The sequence below is a fragment of the Gopherus evgoodei genome, chromosome 8 (assembly GCF_007399415.2).
Source record: "Gopherus evgoodei ecotype Sinaloan lineage chromosome 8, rGopEvg1_v1.p, whole genome shotgun sequence".
Lineage (NCBI taxonomy): Eukaryota > Metazoa > Chordata > Testudines > Testudinidae > Gopherus > Gopherus evgoodei.
In genome coordinates this window covers 102,044,438-102,059,758 of record NC_044329.1, presented here as the reverse complement: position 1 = coordinate 102,059,758, position 15,321 = coordinate 102,044,438, and the positions used below count along the sequence as shown (strand labels likewise).

Sequence of the window (15,321 nt, the reverse complement as noted above, 5' to 3'; positions counted from 1 at the left end):
AGATGCAGGGGAGGAAAGAAAATCCACATCTGATTCCTGTCCTTTCTTCCCAGGCAGCATGGATGCTCTGTGCAGTTGGTAATATATATCCCACAGCAAGCGACCTTAAATCTGGTGCACTCCTTTACATCTTCTGATCATCACACTCATTACTACAGGCTAAACAATGTGCTTTGTTCAGCTAGAGCTTTTTATGAATTTCTATAGCCTTTATAATTATAGAAAATGAAACAACAAAAAGCATGAGTCAGGTTGTTTCTGAAAAATATTTAAAACTTACATTATAGATATCCTTTGGGAGACAAAAAGTCCCTCTAGCATTCTCATTCACAAAGGGTGTTGACTGTAAATCATTCCTGTTGTTTGAAGGGCTTCCAGAGGAGGCATTTGAACAGCTGGAGAACCTGAATTACCTGTACCTTGCAAACAATAAGGTAAGAGGGGGAAATGGTTTTTGGAGATGCCTTCTGGTGTTATTCATAAAGTTAAACAATAATGATGATTTAAAAAATACATTTATGGTCTCCATGCCTGTAAGGTTGTGCTGAGGTGTGTAATTCCAATGGGGGCTCATCTAAGGCTACCTACAAGTAAAACTTCCATCATGCTGCAAAACTGTTAACACAAAAGGGCTATTTATGGAGTTGCTTTTAAGATGTTGCGTGAAGATGTTCGTTTGAAGGGTGCATCAATAGAAGAGAGAGGTAGACATTATTCATTCAAAACAGAGCTCTCACCTGTGCGCACAGAGTTTAGCGCCATCTGGAATCTGTGTGCACTTGTGTGCACAATTGCCTCAGTGCAGGGGATTTAAATCCATTACTTCACATGTATACAGGCAAAAGAGTTTTCACGCACAAGCTCATTTGACCACGTTTGGTGTTGTGTGGTATTTGAACATGTAACGTCTAGAACCTGCACTCACTGGGGACCTGATCCAAAGCCCACTAAGTCAAGAGAGAGACGCCCACTGACTTCAAGATGACATTCGATAACGACAAGTGCGAAGTACTACACTTCATTTAGATGGGAAAATCAAATGCGCAAATATAAAATGGGGAATTACTGACTAGGCAGTAACGCTGTATGACTCCGATGTAAGGTACAGGAGGTAATCATTATGCTCTACTTGGCACTGGTGAGGCCACAGCTGGAGTACTGTCTCCAGTTTTGGGTGTCACTTTAAAAAAGATGTCAATAAACTGGAGACTGTCCAGAGAAGTGCAACAAAAATGGTAAGATTTAGAAAACCTGACCTATGAGGAAAGGTTAAAAAAACTGGAAGTGTTTAGTCTTGAGAAAAGGAGACTAAGGGAGGCCCTGAAAAATGTCTTCAAGTATGTTAATTGATGACTGTCCTCTTTGTAACTGCCCTTGTTTTCCAGGTCCACTGAAGGTAGGACAAGAAATAATAGGCTTCATCTGCAGCAAGAGAGATTTCAGTTCAATATTAGGAAAAACGTTCTAACTATAAGGATAGTTAAGTATGGAATAGGCTTCAAGGGAGGTTGTGGAATTCCCATCATTGGAGATTTTAAAGAACAGGTTAAATAACACCTGTCAGCTATGCTCTAGCTATACTTAGTTCAACCTCATGCACTGAGGCAGGGCCAAGTGGCCTCCTGAAGTCCCTTCCAGCTCTGCATTCTAGGATTCTATGGGCTTTGGATCAGGCCCTGCACACAGAGATGATAGTGCACATAAACTGTGAGTGCAGGTATGCAAAGCTGCACACACGAGAAGAGGCTGGGTTAAGGCTCATTGGAAAAACAGGTCCTAACACTTTGGTGTGTGACTCTCATAATGAACAGTCAGGAACTGAAAATGCCACAACATTCTCCATGGAACCCATTCCCATCATGTCTACAGGAGCTATACACATGCATAGTAGAGACAACTGCCTGCCAAATGTGGGTTCTGTGGATCAGGAGAACTGTGGAATGAGTGGAAGTAGATGTTGGAGAGGAGCTAGTGCTACTGAGGTTTTGGGACATGAAGGAAGTGTAACCCCCTGCCCCCCAATGTATTATGTGCTATGTGTTCCACACTAGTATCTGGTCCACATAAGAGACTAAGTGCCTACTGTTGCTAGCAGCTAATCAAGTTACTTCTTTAGCTCAAATGCTTGGAGTGCATACTTCTAGTGGTTAAGGTCCCAGGTCCCTGCTGATGACCCATGGTAGGAGTCACAACAGATACCCCAAGCCTTGATGAAAAGGTTATGCTATCTCAACAGGGATGGAGATACCCTCTCTGATATCACCTTACTCCTGCTTGGTTCTGCAGTGGAATAATTTTTTAATGAACCCCCACACTTATTTGCCATGGAAGGAAACGTGATGCCACAGAAAAGTATGGCTTAAAGCACCAGGCACAGGTCAGTGGGGAAAGGGGAAAGCTCAGCTATGCAAGCAGGAAGCCCCTTTCAGACAGAAAAAAATGTAATTCTCTATCTGTTTAACCACACTTTTTTTTAAAATGTCTGTGATCCTTTGGCCTTTAGATTATACACCAAGTGGCCAGATTCTGGTCTAAGTGTCCTGCCAGGACAAATCCATAACAACTTCATGGATTTCCTCTAGTGTGCCTGAACACAGAATTTGCTCCTTAGTACAGCTAGATCACATTCTCTACTTTTTCAAGCCACATTTCCATGTAATGGTCTTGGCAGCAAGTAGATGCATAAAAAAAGAAGAACAAGCCAGGCTGTGACTAATATTCCAGAACTCTGCAGTCCAACTTTTCCATGTGTGACAAAACAAAATGTTTGGCTTTTCCTGACACCGTTGCAGAGAGAGACACACATCCAAGATAAAAATGCAAACATCAGCAAATTGTCAGAAGCAGTTACAGTGAGAAGTTGTGGACCCACAAAAATAACACGTCTTCAGAAATCACGAGCCAGGACAAACCCAGACTGGCTTTGTTATGCATCCATGCTGCAAAGGGCAGTGCTACAGCTCAGGCAACTGTGGTGTCTGGAGGAGGGCAAGGGTTTGCTGGTAGTTTACTCCTCTCATTTTATGGAAGGAGGCTTGTCTTGATGTTTTAGTTAGTGGCAGTTCTGATTACTTCACAGACAGGTAAATTAGCAGGGTGGCTCTTTTTAATTAGCATAACTAGACTAATACATAACCCTGCTGTATTGCAGGTGTATCACTCACCATAAGTAAATAACTTATATTGTCACTTCTTATTTAAATTCCCCAAGAACACCCACAAGAAGCCTTGGTCACATAGCCTATGGGTAGCCACAGCATGCCTCATTTTTAACAAAAACCTCACCTGCTGAAATGTAGGACAGAGCACTGAGCTGCTATATTGATCACTTTACATTATCAACCCTTTGGGTCAGGGAGTCTTTAGGTTTCTCAATATTCCCGTACTGATATGGGATTCACTGGATCCCAGGCTTTTCTGTTTGTGTCAGGGTCTGCAGCAGACAAGGAGAAAATAGCTTTTATGGCAGCACTGTTATCGGTTAATCTACCAGTTAGCCATGGAGGAAAGAAACCTGCAATATGGAGATGGGTGGGGGTGGGCAGGAACAAGGCTGCGGAGAAAATCGCATTAGTTGAAGTCACTAGACTGCTGTAAGACAATAATGATGGGAGAGTTCCCAGCCACTGAATCTACTTTAACAACTACGAAAACCCAGCATAAATTCTCCAAACAGCCAACTAATGAAAATCATCATTCAGTACTACAGGTATTGTCCTAGAATAGTGCATTCAGTACACTATCCATCCTGTGTACTGCAGTAGAAGCAGCACAAGTTTGGAAAATTCATCATTCTCTGCAGGAGCAGATACAGCAAATAGCTCTCAAGACAAACTTGCTGTTGCTGGATAGTTGAGGTCCCTGCAGGGAGTGTCTTTTTTTTTTTTTCTCCCCAGTTGGCAATACCTGAAATGCAAAACACACACTTGGATTGATCATTTGTTATATTTGTCATGGCAGCTGAAAGAAAGGACAGTGATGTTCCCTCAACTGGTCACATTACCATTTCTAGTAAGAGGAAGGGATTTCCATTTGGAGATGTTTTCTGTAATTTTCAACAGGCTTCTACCCACCTGGGGTGGATGAAAGTATAACTTGCCAAACATCAGAGTAACTTGTTTATAGACTTTTGAGAGCAGCCATGTTTTTCTGATGTCTGTCTCGTATCCAGAGGATGGAAGGCGGAGGGGTGAAGAGAAGGTAAATCTGATATTGACACTTCTGTGCAATGGAGTTCCTGGAAACCTGCACAAACCTTGGTGCTCCTCAACCATCTCTTGGCTCTTGGTGGACGGACACACACACAAAACAGTTCATCCAGTTATAAAAGCCAATGAGTGAAAGTTCTAATACTGGGACAGTTGTGTCAGTTCTATCATTATTGTACCCCTTCCTTCAGCTCCTGCTGTGTAGATTAAGAAAGGGCTGTCTGCTTCTGTCTGCTAAATCTGAGCGTACCTTCTTACATCTGAAATCTGCCTGGCCAGCAGCAGGTGTCCAACCCCAGATAGTTGATGCGAACTGGTCCTGGAGAGGAAGAGATGCCGAGAAAAGGATTTGAGCAGCTGAATCAATCAATTCTTTCTTTCTTTCTTTCTTTCTTTCTTAGGCCTCATCTACATTGGGGGGTGGGATTGATCTAAGATACGCAACTTCAGCTATGAGACTAGCGTAGCTGAAGTCAACGTATTTTAGATTGAATTAAAATTACTTCGTGTCCTCATGGCACTGGATTGATGGCCATGACTCCCCCATTGATTTTGCTTCTGCCTTTTGCACTGCTGGAGTTCAGCAATCTACGGGAGAGCAATCGGGGATCTACACTATACACAATAAATCGATTCCCGATAGATCGATCGCTACCCGCTGATCCAGCGGGTAGTGTAGACATGCCCTTAGAGCAAAACACCTCCTCTGCGTTTTTGTTTTCTTTCTCTGTGGTTTTCAGTGATTCTGTTTCTCTGAGTGTCCCACAGGGCTGTCCAGGGCTGTTGTGTGTTTCATATATCTACTTTGACCCAGGTGACAACGTATGCAGACAGGAAAGCTTGAATCTGGATTGAAGTGATTAATTGCATCTATGAGTGATTTCCTGTGTCTGATTTCTGTGTATTATGCCATGGTAGAGAATGTTGCCTTATGACACGTTTCCAGAGCTTCTTGACCAGGCTTGTTAGCATTAACCCACTCCCATGAGATTACGTCTCCCGGGTCAGCAAGTACAGCATATACCCATGAGTACATCTAAAGCTAAAGGCAATGTGGTGTCAGTGCTGATCGCTGGTAAAATGCCTCTAATTTCCACCCATTATTTCTGGTGCTGAGAAAGCTTCACGGGATAATTGATTTGGGGAAATGGCTCTTGTTCCTTGATTTGGGTCCATCAGACATTTTCAGGCAGCCTAAGGCGGGAATTACTGACACAGGAAAGAAAGAGACAAATAAATGAAACTTATTTTTGGTTTAAAAATAAAAGTCTGAGTTACATGTCTGGTGAACTACAAGGTGATAGAAACACTACTCTGCCAAGTGCATGCTTGACATACCAGCAGAAAGAGAAGCTTGATATTCTTCAGCTATTCATTTATTTAAAAGCAGCAAAGAATCCTGTGGCACCTTATAGACTAACAGACGTTTTGGAGCATGAGCTTTCGTGGGTGAATACCCACTTCCTCAGATGCATGTAGTGGAAATTTCCAGGGGCAAGTATATATATGCTAGCAAGCAAGCTAGAGATAACGAGGTCAGTTCAGTCAGGGAGGATGAGGCCCTGTTCTAGCAGTTGAGGTGTGAAAACCAAGAGAGGAGAAACTGGTTCTGTAGTTGGCAAGCCATTCACAGTCTTTGTTCAATCCTGAACTGATGGTGTCAAATTTCAAAGAGAAACTGCTGAGCTTCAGTTCATCTGCAAATTTGACACCATCAGCTCAGGATTGAACAAAGACTGTGAATGGCTTGCCAACTACAGAACCAGTTTCTCCTCTCTTGGTTTTCACACCTCAACTGCTAGAACAGGGCCTCATCCTCCCTGACTGAACTGACCTCGTTATCTCTAGCTTGCTTGCTAGCATATATATACCTGCCCCTGGAAATTTCCACTACATGCATCTGAGGAAGTGGGTATTCATCCACGAAAGCTCATGCTCCAAAACATCTGTTAGTCTATAAGGTGCACAGGATTCTTTGCTGCTTTTACAGATCCAGACTAACACGGCTACCCCTCTGATCATTTATTTAAGAAGTTAATAAGCTATTCCCCATTAGAATCTCTGTTCTTCCCCAACATGATGATAATAATGAAGTGTTCATAATAATAATAGGAGTAATGACTTAAAAAAGAATTACTGACATTCCTTTATGTGGACTCTCGTGTTTTGCCTGCTCTATAGGTCTGACTCTCCCTTCACTTACATCACTAAAAATCATGAGTAGGACCATTGAAGTTGATGGAGTAACACTGTTGTAAAACCTGTGTGAGAGGAGGATTTATAGATTCAAAGTATTTAAGGCCAAAAGAGACGATTATAATCAGGTAGTCTGACCTCCTGCATAATGCAGACCATAGAATTTCACCAAGTGATGTCTGTATCTAGTCCACAGCCTCTAGTTGTATACTCTAGAACATATCTTTTTAGAAAGATGTCCAACCTTGATTAAAGGTGACAGAGAATCTATCACACTCCAGGTAAATTGTTCTAATGATTAATTACCTTCACTTAAAAAATGTGCACCTGATTTCTGATCTGAATTGTCTAGCTTCAGATTCCAGCCACTGGATCTTGTTATACCTTTGTCAGCTAGCTTAAAGAGCCCTCTACTATCAGAAATATTTTCATCATACAGGTACTTACAGATTGTGATCAAGTCACCTCTTAGCCTTCTCTTGGATAAACTAAAATAGATTGAGCTACTTTAGTCTCTCCTTGTAAAGCACGTTATCTAGACCTGGAATCATTCTTGTTGCTCTTTCCTGAATCCTTTCCAATCTGTCAGCATCCTTTTTTTTAAAATGAACTGGCACAGTATTCCAGTAATTATCTTCCTAATGATGCATACAGTACTGAAAACATCTTCCTATTTTTACTAGATATTCCACTGCTTATACATCGAAAGATTGTATCTGTTCTCTTAACCACAGCATTGCTCTAGGTGATCATGTCTTGAGTCATCTTGTCACCTTGAACCCAAAGTTATTTTGAGTTGCTGCTTTCCAAAATACAGGCCTCCTAAAAGTGTGACCTGTATTATCGGTTACTAATTGTATAACCTTGACTTTAGCTACTATTCAGTAAAGTCATTTTACCACATGATCCAGATCGCTCAGTAGAACTCACTTGTCCTAAACTTTTACCACTCCACCAATTTTTGTCATCTGCAAACTTTACCAGGAACGTTTTTTTCCAGATAATTGATAAAGATATTGAATAGCGCTAGGCCAAGAAGAGACTCAAGCCCGGTATCTGTCTTGTTTGGATTATAAGATCTTTGGGACAAGAACACTGTATTTTGTTTCCAATAAACTGTCTGTGTTTAACAAATAAGATGTAATTCTTATTACACATCAGATATTTGCTTTTGTGCTGATATTATATTCTGCTATGTTTGGGGAAAAAAAAAACACCCCAGTAACCTGCATCCTGTTTTGAAGAGATTGTCAAACATGCATGGGACTTTGGAACTAAAGTGTGGAGTAACCACCACGTGAGTTACTTTCACATGAGACTCTGGCAGTGAGGGTATTATGCTGCTTTTTTTAAATTTTGGCATAGTATTTCACAGGAATTATGACCATAACATGAAATGTGTTTACTCTCTGAACCCTTGATTTCTTCCAATCAAAATAAAACCCATCCAAACATTTTGAAGCAAAAGTCTAGCTCCCTCCTGTAGAGATTATTTAGTAAGGACAGAAATCCTCACTGTTTTTAACGAGACCACTTGGACTCTGTCATTTACTGTTGCTTCTTCAAAGTAAATAGCCTGCAAATATTCTGTTGCTAACCCAATACTGGTAGTTAAAGCATTCATTGCATCTAACTGGTTTCCTCTCCCCCACAATATTTGTTTTTTCAGCTAACCCTGGCTCCGAAATTCCTACCAAATACTTTGATCAGTGCAGATTTTGCAGCCAATTACATCACAAAGATTTATGGGCTTACGTTTGGACAGAAGCCAAACCTGAGGTAAGGGATCGAGAAGTGAAAGGAGGAGTATGTTCTGTCACTGCTTAGTGCAAATGGGTTGGTGGGAAGAACTGATTATTTAGATTGTTTACCAAAACCATTTTTGGCCTGGAGATAACTTTTGGAGGAGGAGGATTGTTTGTTACTGAGGGGACCAAAACCACTTTCAGATGAATGCATTCTAGTGGCTTTTGCTGGACATCAGACAAATTATACACACACAACATTTTTAATAAACACGTCTTCTAAATCTTTTTTGTGTTTATCTGTTATGAGTGGCAAGGAGCAACACTGATTAAACAAATCAGTGACTAACTGGTCAGATATTCCCAACTCCATTTTAGTTCCCTCACAGAAAGCCTATGATCCAGCTGAGACTAATGCTATTGCTAATGATACAACAGTATTGGATTCAACAGTACTTACCAACCCCCATCAGCACTTCAACCTTGTGTGGCTGATTCTCTAGGCACCACTTCTATTCTTCAGTGATGGTTTTCTAGGCTGGACCCCAGTGCAGTGCCACAGACCACCTTCATTTCACAAACCTGCTGTGAAATGTGGTCTGCTTCACAGAAGTTTTACCCGGTCTAGTCTAATCTATGGATACAGACTCCATTACTGCAATAACCATTGCAAAAGCATCCTGAGCTCCACTGCTGGTTACAACATGCACATTTGAATTGTAAGTGGCTAGCGCTGGCTGGCACAGTTGAGCCCGCGGGGTCTAATCCTGCAATATGCAGAGAGCCCTCAATTTCCATTGACTTCAGGGGGAGTTGCATTAGCTCAGTACCTTCTTGTCTGGTAAGCCGTTACAGTTACCTGAAAAGGCTGGGTCAGTCACTCATCTTGAGTGATATTTCATCATGTCTGCACCGGAGCTTATGCATGTGTCTTCCTTCCAAAACCTGAATTACAGAAGCTGCTGAGTTCCTGCATCGCATTAAGTTGCTGGACTCTTTCTGAAGTGAGTTTCACAAATTCTCCGATAGCAACCATTGTTTAATACAGAACAGCAGTCCGTTGTTTCCTGAGTTGGACGGATACAAGATCTTAACTCTCAAATTCAGTTGCTGTACCCTCCCCCGCAAGTAAAATATGTACTTTCAGGCTCTGCTGACTTGGAACGAGAGGTTTTTAGAAAGGCAAATATTTGTCAGTTAAAAGCATAGCTGACCATACAGAGTGAATCATATCCTTCCCTGTGATTCTCTGCTTGTGGAGCTGTCATGTTTCTATGTTGAGTCCAAAAAATCCCCCCAGATCATCTCCACAATCACAACAAAATCCTAAAACAAGTTAGAAGATGCATTCTTTTCAATCCCTGCGTTGGAAGTTGTTTCCTATCATACTGTTAATCTGCCACCAGGATTTTAGTCACAGTGCCTCCTGCAGCACATGCAGAAACAAAGGGACTACAGAAGTGGGAGTAGTCACCCATTGTTTGACAGTGGGTTTTTGTAAAAACAAAAGGAGGACGGTTTGGACCTGATTCTCCTCTGACTTGCATAGGTGTAAATCGGGAGTGGCTCCATTGACATCACTGTCATTGCACAGCTATAAAAACTGTGTAAGAAAGGAGGTTAAGGCTCTGTTTCCTTTTCCCCTCGCTCTGAGATAGAACTGTTTTCCCCTTATCTGATAAGGACTTCCTGGGAGAAATTTACCTAGGGATGGGGCTAACTGTGCAGAGGGAAATAAAAAACATATTTCCCCAAACCTTCACCTTAAGTTTAAAAGTCTTACAGACTGGTTAAGCTATTCTTTCATCTGCATAGTGGTCCCTCACTCTAGGAGCAGAAATTCTGAAATAGCAACATAGAAGGTATTTTTGTATTATTTCCTGCCTTCGTGGAAGCAGAAAGAATGGAAATCTCCGAGATGACCAATCCTCAAGAGATTTATAGCCCAACTTTGCAAACTCAAGGTTGGGATGTGCTTTAAACCAGGCGTTCTCAACCTTTTTCTGTCTGAGGTCCTCGTCCAACATGTTATAAAAACTCCACGGCCCAGCTGTGCCACAACTATTTTTCTGCTTATAACAGCCAGGGCTAGCAAGCAGGGCCATTGCGTGGAGCCCCACAACACAGGGGGCACCGTGAAGCTGAATTGCTCAGGCTTTAACTTCAGCCCCAGCTGGTGGGGCTTGGTGCCCTGAGCTTCAGCCCTGTGTGGCAAGACTTCAGCTTTCTGCCTTGGGCCCCAGCGAGTCTAACACTGGCTATGCTTGGCAGACCCTCTGAAACCTGCTCGTGGACTGCTGGTTAAGAACCACTGCTTTAGACTAGAACCCAAATTTTGGGTATGTCTCTGAACCAAATCCAAACTCTAAACTTTGAGGTTTGCCCATCGCTCCAAAAGAGTCTCTTTGCCTTGTGGCCAAACACTGAGCTGGGCTCAAGCTGCTAAATTCAGATCCAAATTTCAAACATACCCAAGTCTTGCCATGTACAGATTCCAGGCTTTGTCTCAGCCTGATGGGGCGATTCATAAAATACAGATCCAGGTTTGGATTTTGAACATTTCCACCACTCAGAGACTGCCTGGGGCCAGTATTGTGGTTTGGGCACATCTGTTTTATACTTGGCAGAATAAGTGATACATTAAAAAATGAACATCTGTATCTTAAGACAAGGAAGAAGATAGACAGAGGTGTAGATTTCAGAGGGAGGAAAGCAGACTATACTGCCTAATTCAGTCTGTCTTTCTTTCTGGTAGATCTGTGTATCTTCACAACAATAAACTTTCAGATGCTGGGTTACCTGATAATATGTTCAATGGCTCTAATAATGTGGAGATATTGATTATGTCCAGCAATTTCCTGAAGTATGTTCCAAAGAACCTGCCTCCAGCACTATATAAACTACACTTAAAGGTAATGGAACCAACTTTGTGTATTCTCTTACATCTGGGATGCAGTTCTGTGTGTGTCTGAGATTTAAACAGCAGAGGCAGGCCCATTGTTAGATTGTGCCTGCTAGGTTTGGGCTGAAGTAAAAGCAAGCCAGAGAGTAGCCTATCTCCCCTGTACATACAAGTTTACTGGCATGAGAAGCGACGGCTGTTTTGCTAAGCAACAAGCTGTTTGCCTAGATCAAAATTCCTTTTTTTCTATTTCCAAGGGAATTTATTGCTGGTGGCTGGCTGGTAGCCTTGCATGTCTCAATCCTGAGTGTAGCCAAACACCAGGCAGTCCTTGGACAGAGAGAGTGCACATTTTGTCATGCTGTCCTCACATGTTGGAATCACACAGAGGGCAGATAAGGGATGAGATGAGAGGGCAGATAAGTTCCTAAAGCCATTTGGTCTTTGTCCTCTTTGCTGAGCCTACCATTTGTGATGGTGTTTTTTCTGACATAGCTGCTTATCCACTAGGAAGGTACTGTCTTTGCTCACTAGACTATTTCACATAGGCTGTATCACCTTCAAGTAGCAATGACTTTTGGTCTTTACTGAACTGGTAACTGGAATATTTGGACCAGTAATTTTCCATGGCTGCAGCTAACCCTGGCAGAGGCACTGGTGGGCGTTGTAGTGTAGCTGTGCTCTGGTATTATCTCCATGTCATCTAATCTAGATTAAAATCATGTGTTGCCCATTTGCACTAGAGCTCTCACCATAGCTAACATGGAGGAGCTGCGATGGTGGAGAATTCTGGACCCAGTTGTGCTCAGTGCTGACAATCCCTGGAAGATGAAGAAGGCCCTTAGCCTATTATCATCTCCCTAAGCTATGCAGTCCTTTGTTGCCTGCCCTGCTTTCCTTTTCCTTTTAAGGTTTCACCGTTGACTCTCATGCAACACTTTTTAGGAACAGGGTCTCCAGTTTAGAGAGAGGTAAAGGGCCTAATCTTGTGACTTGCTGGACGACTCCTGCAAGATGTTGAGTGCTCGCTAATCCCATTGACTTTAACGGGACGTGTGGGTACTCAGCCCTGTGCACAATCAAGACCCAGAGTTTGCCCAGTGCTGGGCTTTAACTGTCTTTCCTCAGTCAGCTGTGAGATGGGCAGTCTTGGACCCTGTGGGGGAAAAGAGGAGGATCGGAGAGGGAAATATGAGATTTGTTTCCAAAATGTGTCATCCGCTGGTAGCGACACATGAACCTGTTGTTTTGACCAGCCAATGGGAGAGCAACAATAAATGAGGGCTAGCCGCTGGGAGTTGAAAGGGGAGAGGCAGAGTTAGTTTTGATGTGACACAGTCATGTTGTCTCTTTCCTCTCTCTGATCACTTCGACACTGGTGTAGTCCCATTGATTGAGATGATGTATAAGACATGAAGCTGTCCCAGTGTCTGGTGCATTCTTCATATACTTGAACTGTTTTGAGTCTGCCAAATTCAACATTAGTGCCTTGTATATTCTAAAAGTGTGGGGGCCCATTTATAATTCCTGCTTGTAAATGGAATGCACCAATGAATGCAACATTTTTAATGTTGGCTCAGGGCAACAGCAAGGTTTATCTTTGGCTGCCTGTTGGCCACTCAGAAGCCACATTAAGGGGAGAAGGTAGATTTCTGGAATCTAACTCTTAGGAACTGTACTTTTTGGTAGATAAGGAATATTGTTAGGATTGCAGAATTGGTTGGTCCACTTTATAGTGGAATCTGGTTTGCTGAGTCTAGATTCTTTGGCCAGGGTTGATTAGGTGCATAGCTTTATTGGGGGGAAGGAATAGGAACCTGTACAGTAAGTAGGACCCTGTTAATGGGCCAAATCCTGCAGTTCTCTTACTCTGTCCTCAGTCAAAACTCTCTTGGGGAATTATGCCAGAAGAGTGAGTGAGAAAGGACTGCAGGATTTGGCCTACTGTTTGGATATACTTCTCTCAGAGCCTGGTAACATCCCCATGTATCATATGCTAGTCCAACTGATTTTTTACTGCTGCTTATGCCCACGGACATGAGGCCTATGATGATAGCTACTCAGAGCTGTGCCTGACTATTCTCTAGACTCAGATAGTCTCAGACTAATAATGCTCTTTCTGTGTCTATAGAACAACAAACTGGAAAAGATTCCCATAGGAGCCTTCAATGATCTTGCGGGCCTTCGAGAGCTGTATTTGCAGAACAACTACTTGACTAATGAAGGGATGGACAATGAAACCTTCTGGTGAGACTCTGCTCTTTAAATTTGGCTATTTTTTCTTTACATGTACAAGGTTTCTATTATAAAATGTGCCATTTTATTTACTGGGTCTGTATGAAAAGGCCTTAATTCAAGTGCTGCCATCCAAATGCAAACATATTGGTGAACAGTTTGAACTGGTATCAGACAGTGTCTTTAAACAAAGGACACCAATGATTCTAGCTCCCTGGTAGCTACAGGCCCAATCATGCAAAATCCCAGGTGCCTATTGGGAGAGGCCTAGAGTCATGCTGAAGTCAGTAAAAGTTTAGGGCTCCACTCCTGTTGAAACCAACAGGAAGTGAGATCACTCAGCACTTTTCATGATCAGATCCAAGTGCAGTTTTCTGGACATTAAGGCTAGATCTTCAGCTCTGCTGATTCTCCTTTGTGCTGCTCTCACAGTGCAAAACAAACTTGAAAACTGCCCTAATTATTCAGTTAAGGATTACCCTGCCATGGGGCTACCCCAGTGTAGGAGGAAAGCTGGAGAATGCTGTGCTTTGATACTTCCCAGAAGTAAAATGGCCCCTAAGGGTTTTTTATAAGCTGGTGGAATTTAAAATAGCCCTTTGGCTTCTCTATGCTGTGCTATGGGTAAACTGAGACTCTTGGGATCAGTGTGTCAAAAAGCTACCTTTGCCTTCCCAGTTGTGTGGAGTACTTGACTGGCTGTACCTGAGGATCTGACTCACAGTACCTGGGTCCTGCCCATAACTTGCTATGTACTCTACAAACCTGTCAAATTATGAAGAAAGGAAAATGCAACAACCCCTTTATTCTTCCCGCCACTATTTAGCATCCTGACAATTGCATAGTAATTTATCTGTGGGTTTGCTATTTTTATCTCCAGAATAATGTAGTGTGTAACATTTCTGATAAGGTTGGATGAGCACAGCACAATCACTCCAGCTAAGCCACAGATCACCTTTCGCAGTGGGGATGGGGTTTGATCTTTTGCACTCAGTGGTCAATGAAGGTTGCACTACATAAATCCATATTTCCTGGGATATACATTGCCATACAGATTATATAAGTAGAGTATACTGTCTGACTTGAAGCTATTCAGTTCCAGAAATGCCTTGAAACACAGAGCTGGGAAATAATACCACTTATTAGAGGGGTAGCCGTGTTAGTCTGGATCTGTAAAAGCGACAAAGGATCCTGTGGCACCTTATAGACTAACAGACATTTTGGAGCATGAGCTTTTGTGGGTGAATACCCACTTCGTCAGATGCATCTGACGAAGTGGGTATTCACCCACGAAAGCTCATGCTCCAAAATGTCTGTTAGTCTATAAGGTGCCACAGGATTCAATACCACTTATGTGCATCCATTTGATATAAGTGCCTGCACTGAAGATTTGCTTTAGCTACAACTGAGTCCTTAGAATCTAGTTTGAATAGTTTACACAAAGCAGATCTGGCTTTGAATCACTTCCATAATACTAGGAGGTCACGAGAAGTTCATAATCTTGGCATAGGCCTCTGAGCTTATGTTTCCCCCTTTGGTGAGAACAATTTCAGCATCATCTCAAAGTCAAAACTTTGTTTTTTTAGTGTGAAAATTTACTCTTTTATTTGAAATGAGACACGAGTTATTGTCGATTGTGATGTAGTCATTTTAAACTGACAGCAGAACTTTTAAATTTTAATGGTCTTTCTACTGCATCTCTACCTGTGTTTCTGGTGGCATGCAATAACTTTGATCATTTGGCTGTAGTATTTTGTATGTGGTGTTAACGGAGAGAACTACAAAGCTGAAAGGCAGATCTCAGCTCCCTGGCAGATGCTTATGGAATCCAGCCAGCTCTCCTGCAAGTGTAGCAGGTTCTTGATGGCACTGGATATCCCCTAGTGGCCAGTGAGGAACTACATATTCTGCTGTCCCCACCAGGGATACAACATCAAGGACAGTAAGGGAAGTAGCAGGGTGGCCAGGATGGGAGGGAGAAAGTATTTTAAAAAGGGGATAAATCCCCTCAGGGAGACAGATTATTATTTCACTT

At 42.3% G+C, this 15,321-nt stretch overlaps 1 protein-coding gene across 4 annotated transcripts in view; it reads left to right on the top strand.

Annotated features, from left to right (window-relative positions):
* The window catches only part of PODN (podocan), a 41,006-nt gene that overhangs the window by 12,421 nt on the left and 13,264 nt on the right, over positions 1 to 15,321 (top strand). For all 4 annotated transcript variants that reach the window (XM_030573546.1, XM_030573547.1, XM_030573549.1 and 1 more), the window contains 4 exons: positions 370 to 434; positions 8,074 to 8,183; positions 10,905 to 11,061; positions 13,183 to 13,298. In XM_030573546.1, coding sequence (XP_030429406.1) covers positions 370 to 434; positions 8,074 to 8,183; positions 10,905 to 11,061; positions 13,183 to 13,298 — 448 coding nt within the window. The remainder of the gene's footprint in view (positions 1 to 369; positions 435 to 8,073; positions 8,184 to 10,904; positions 11,062 to 13,182; positions 13,299 to 15,321) is intronic.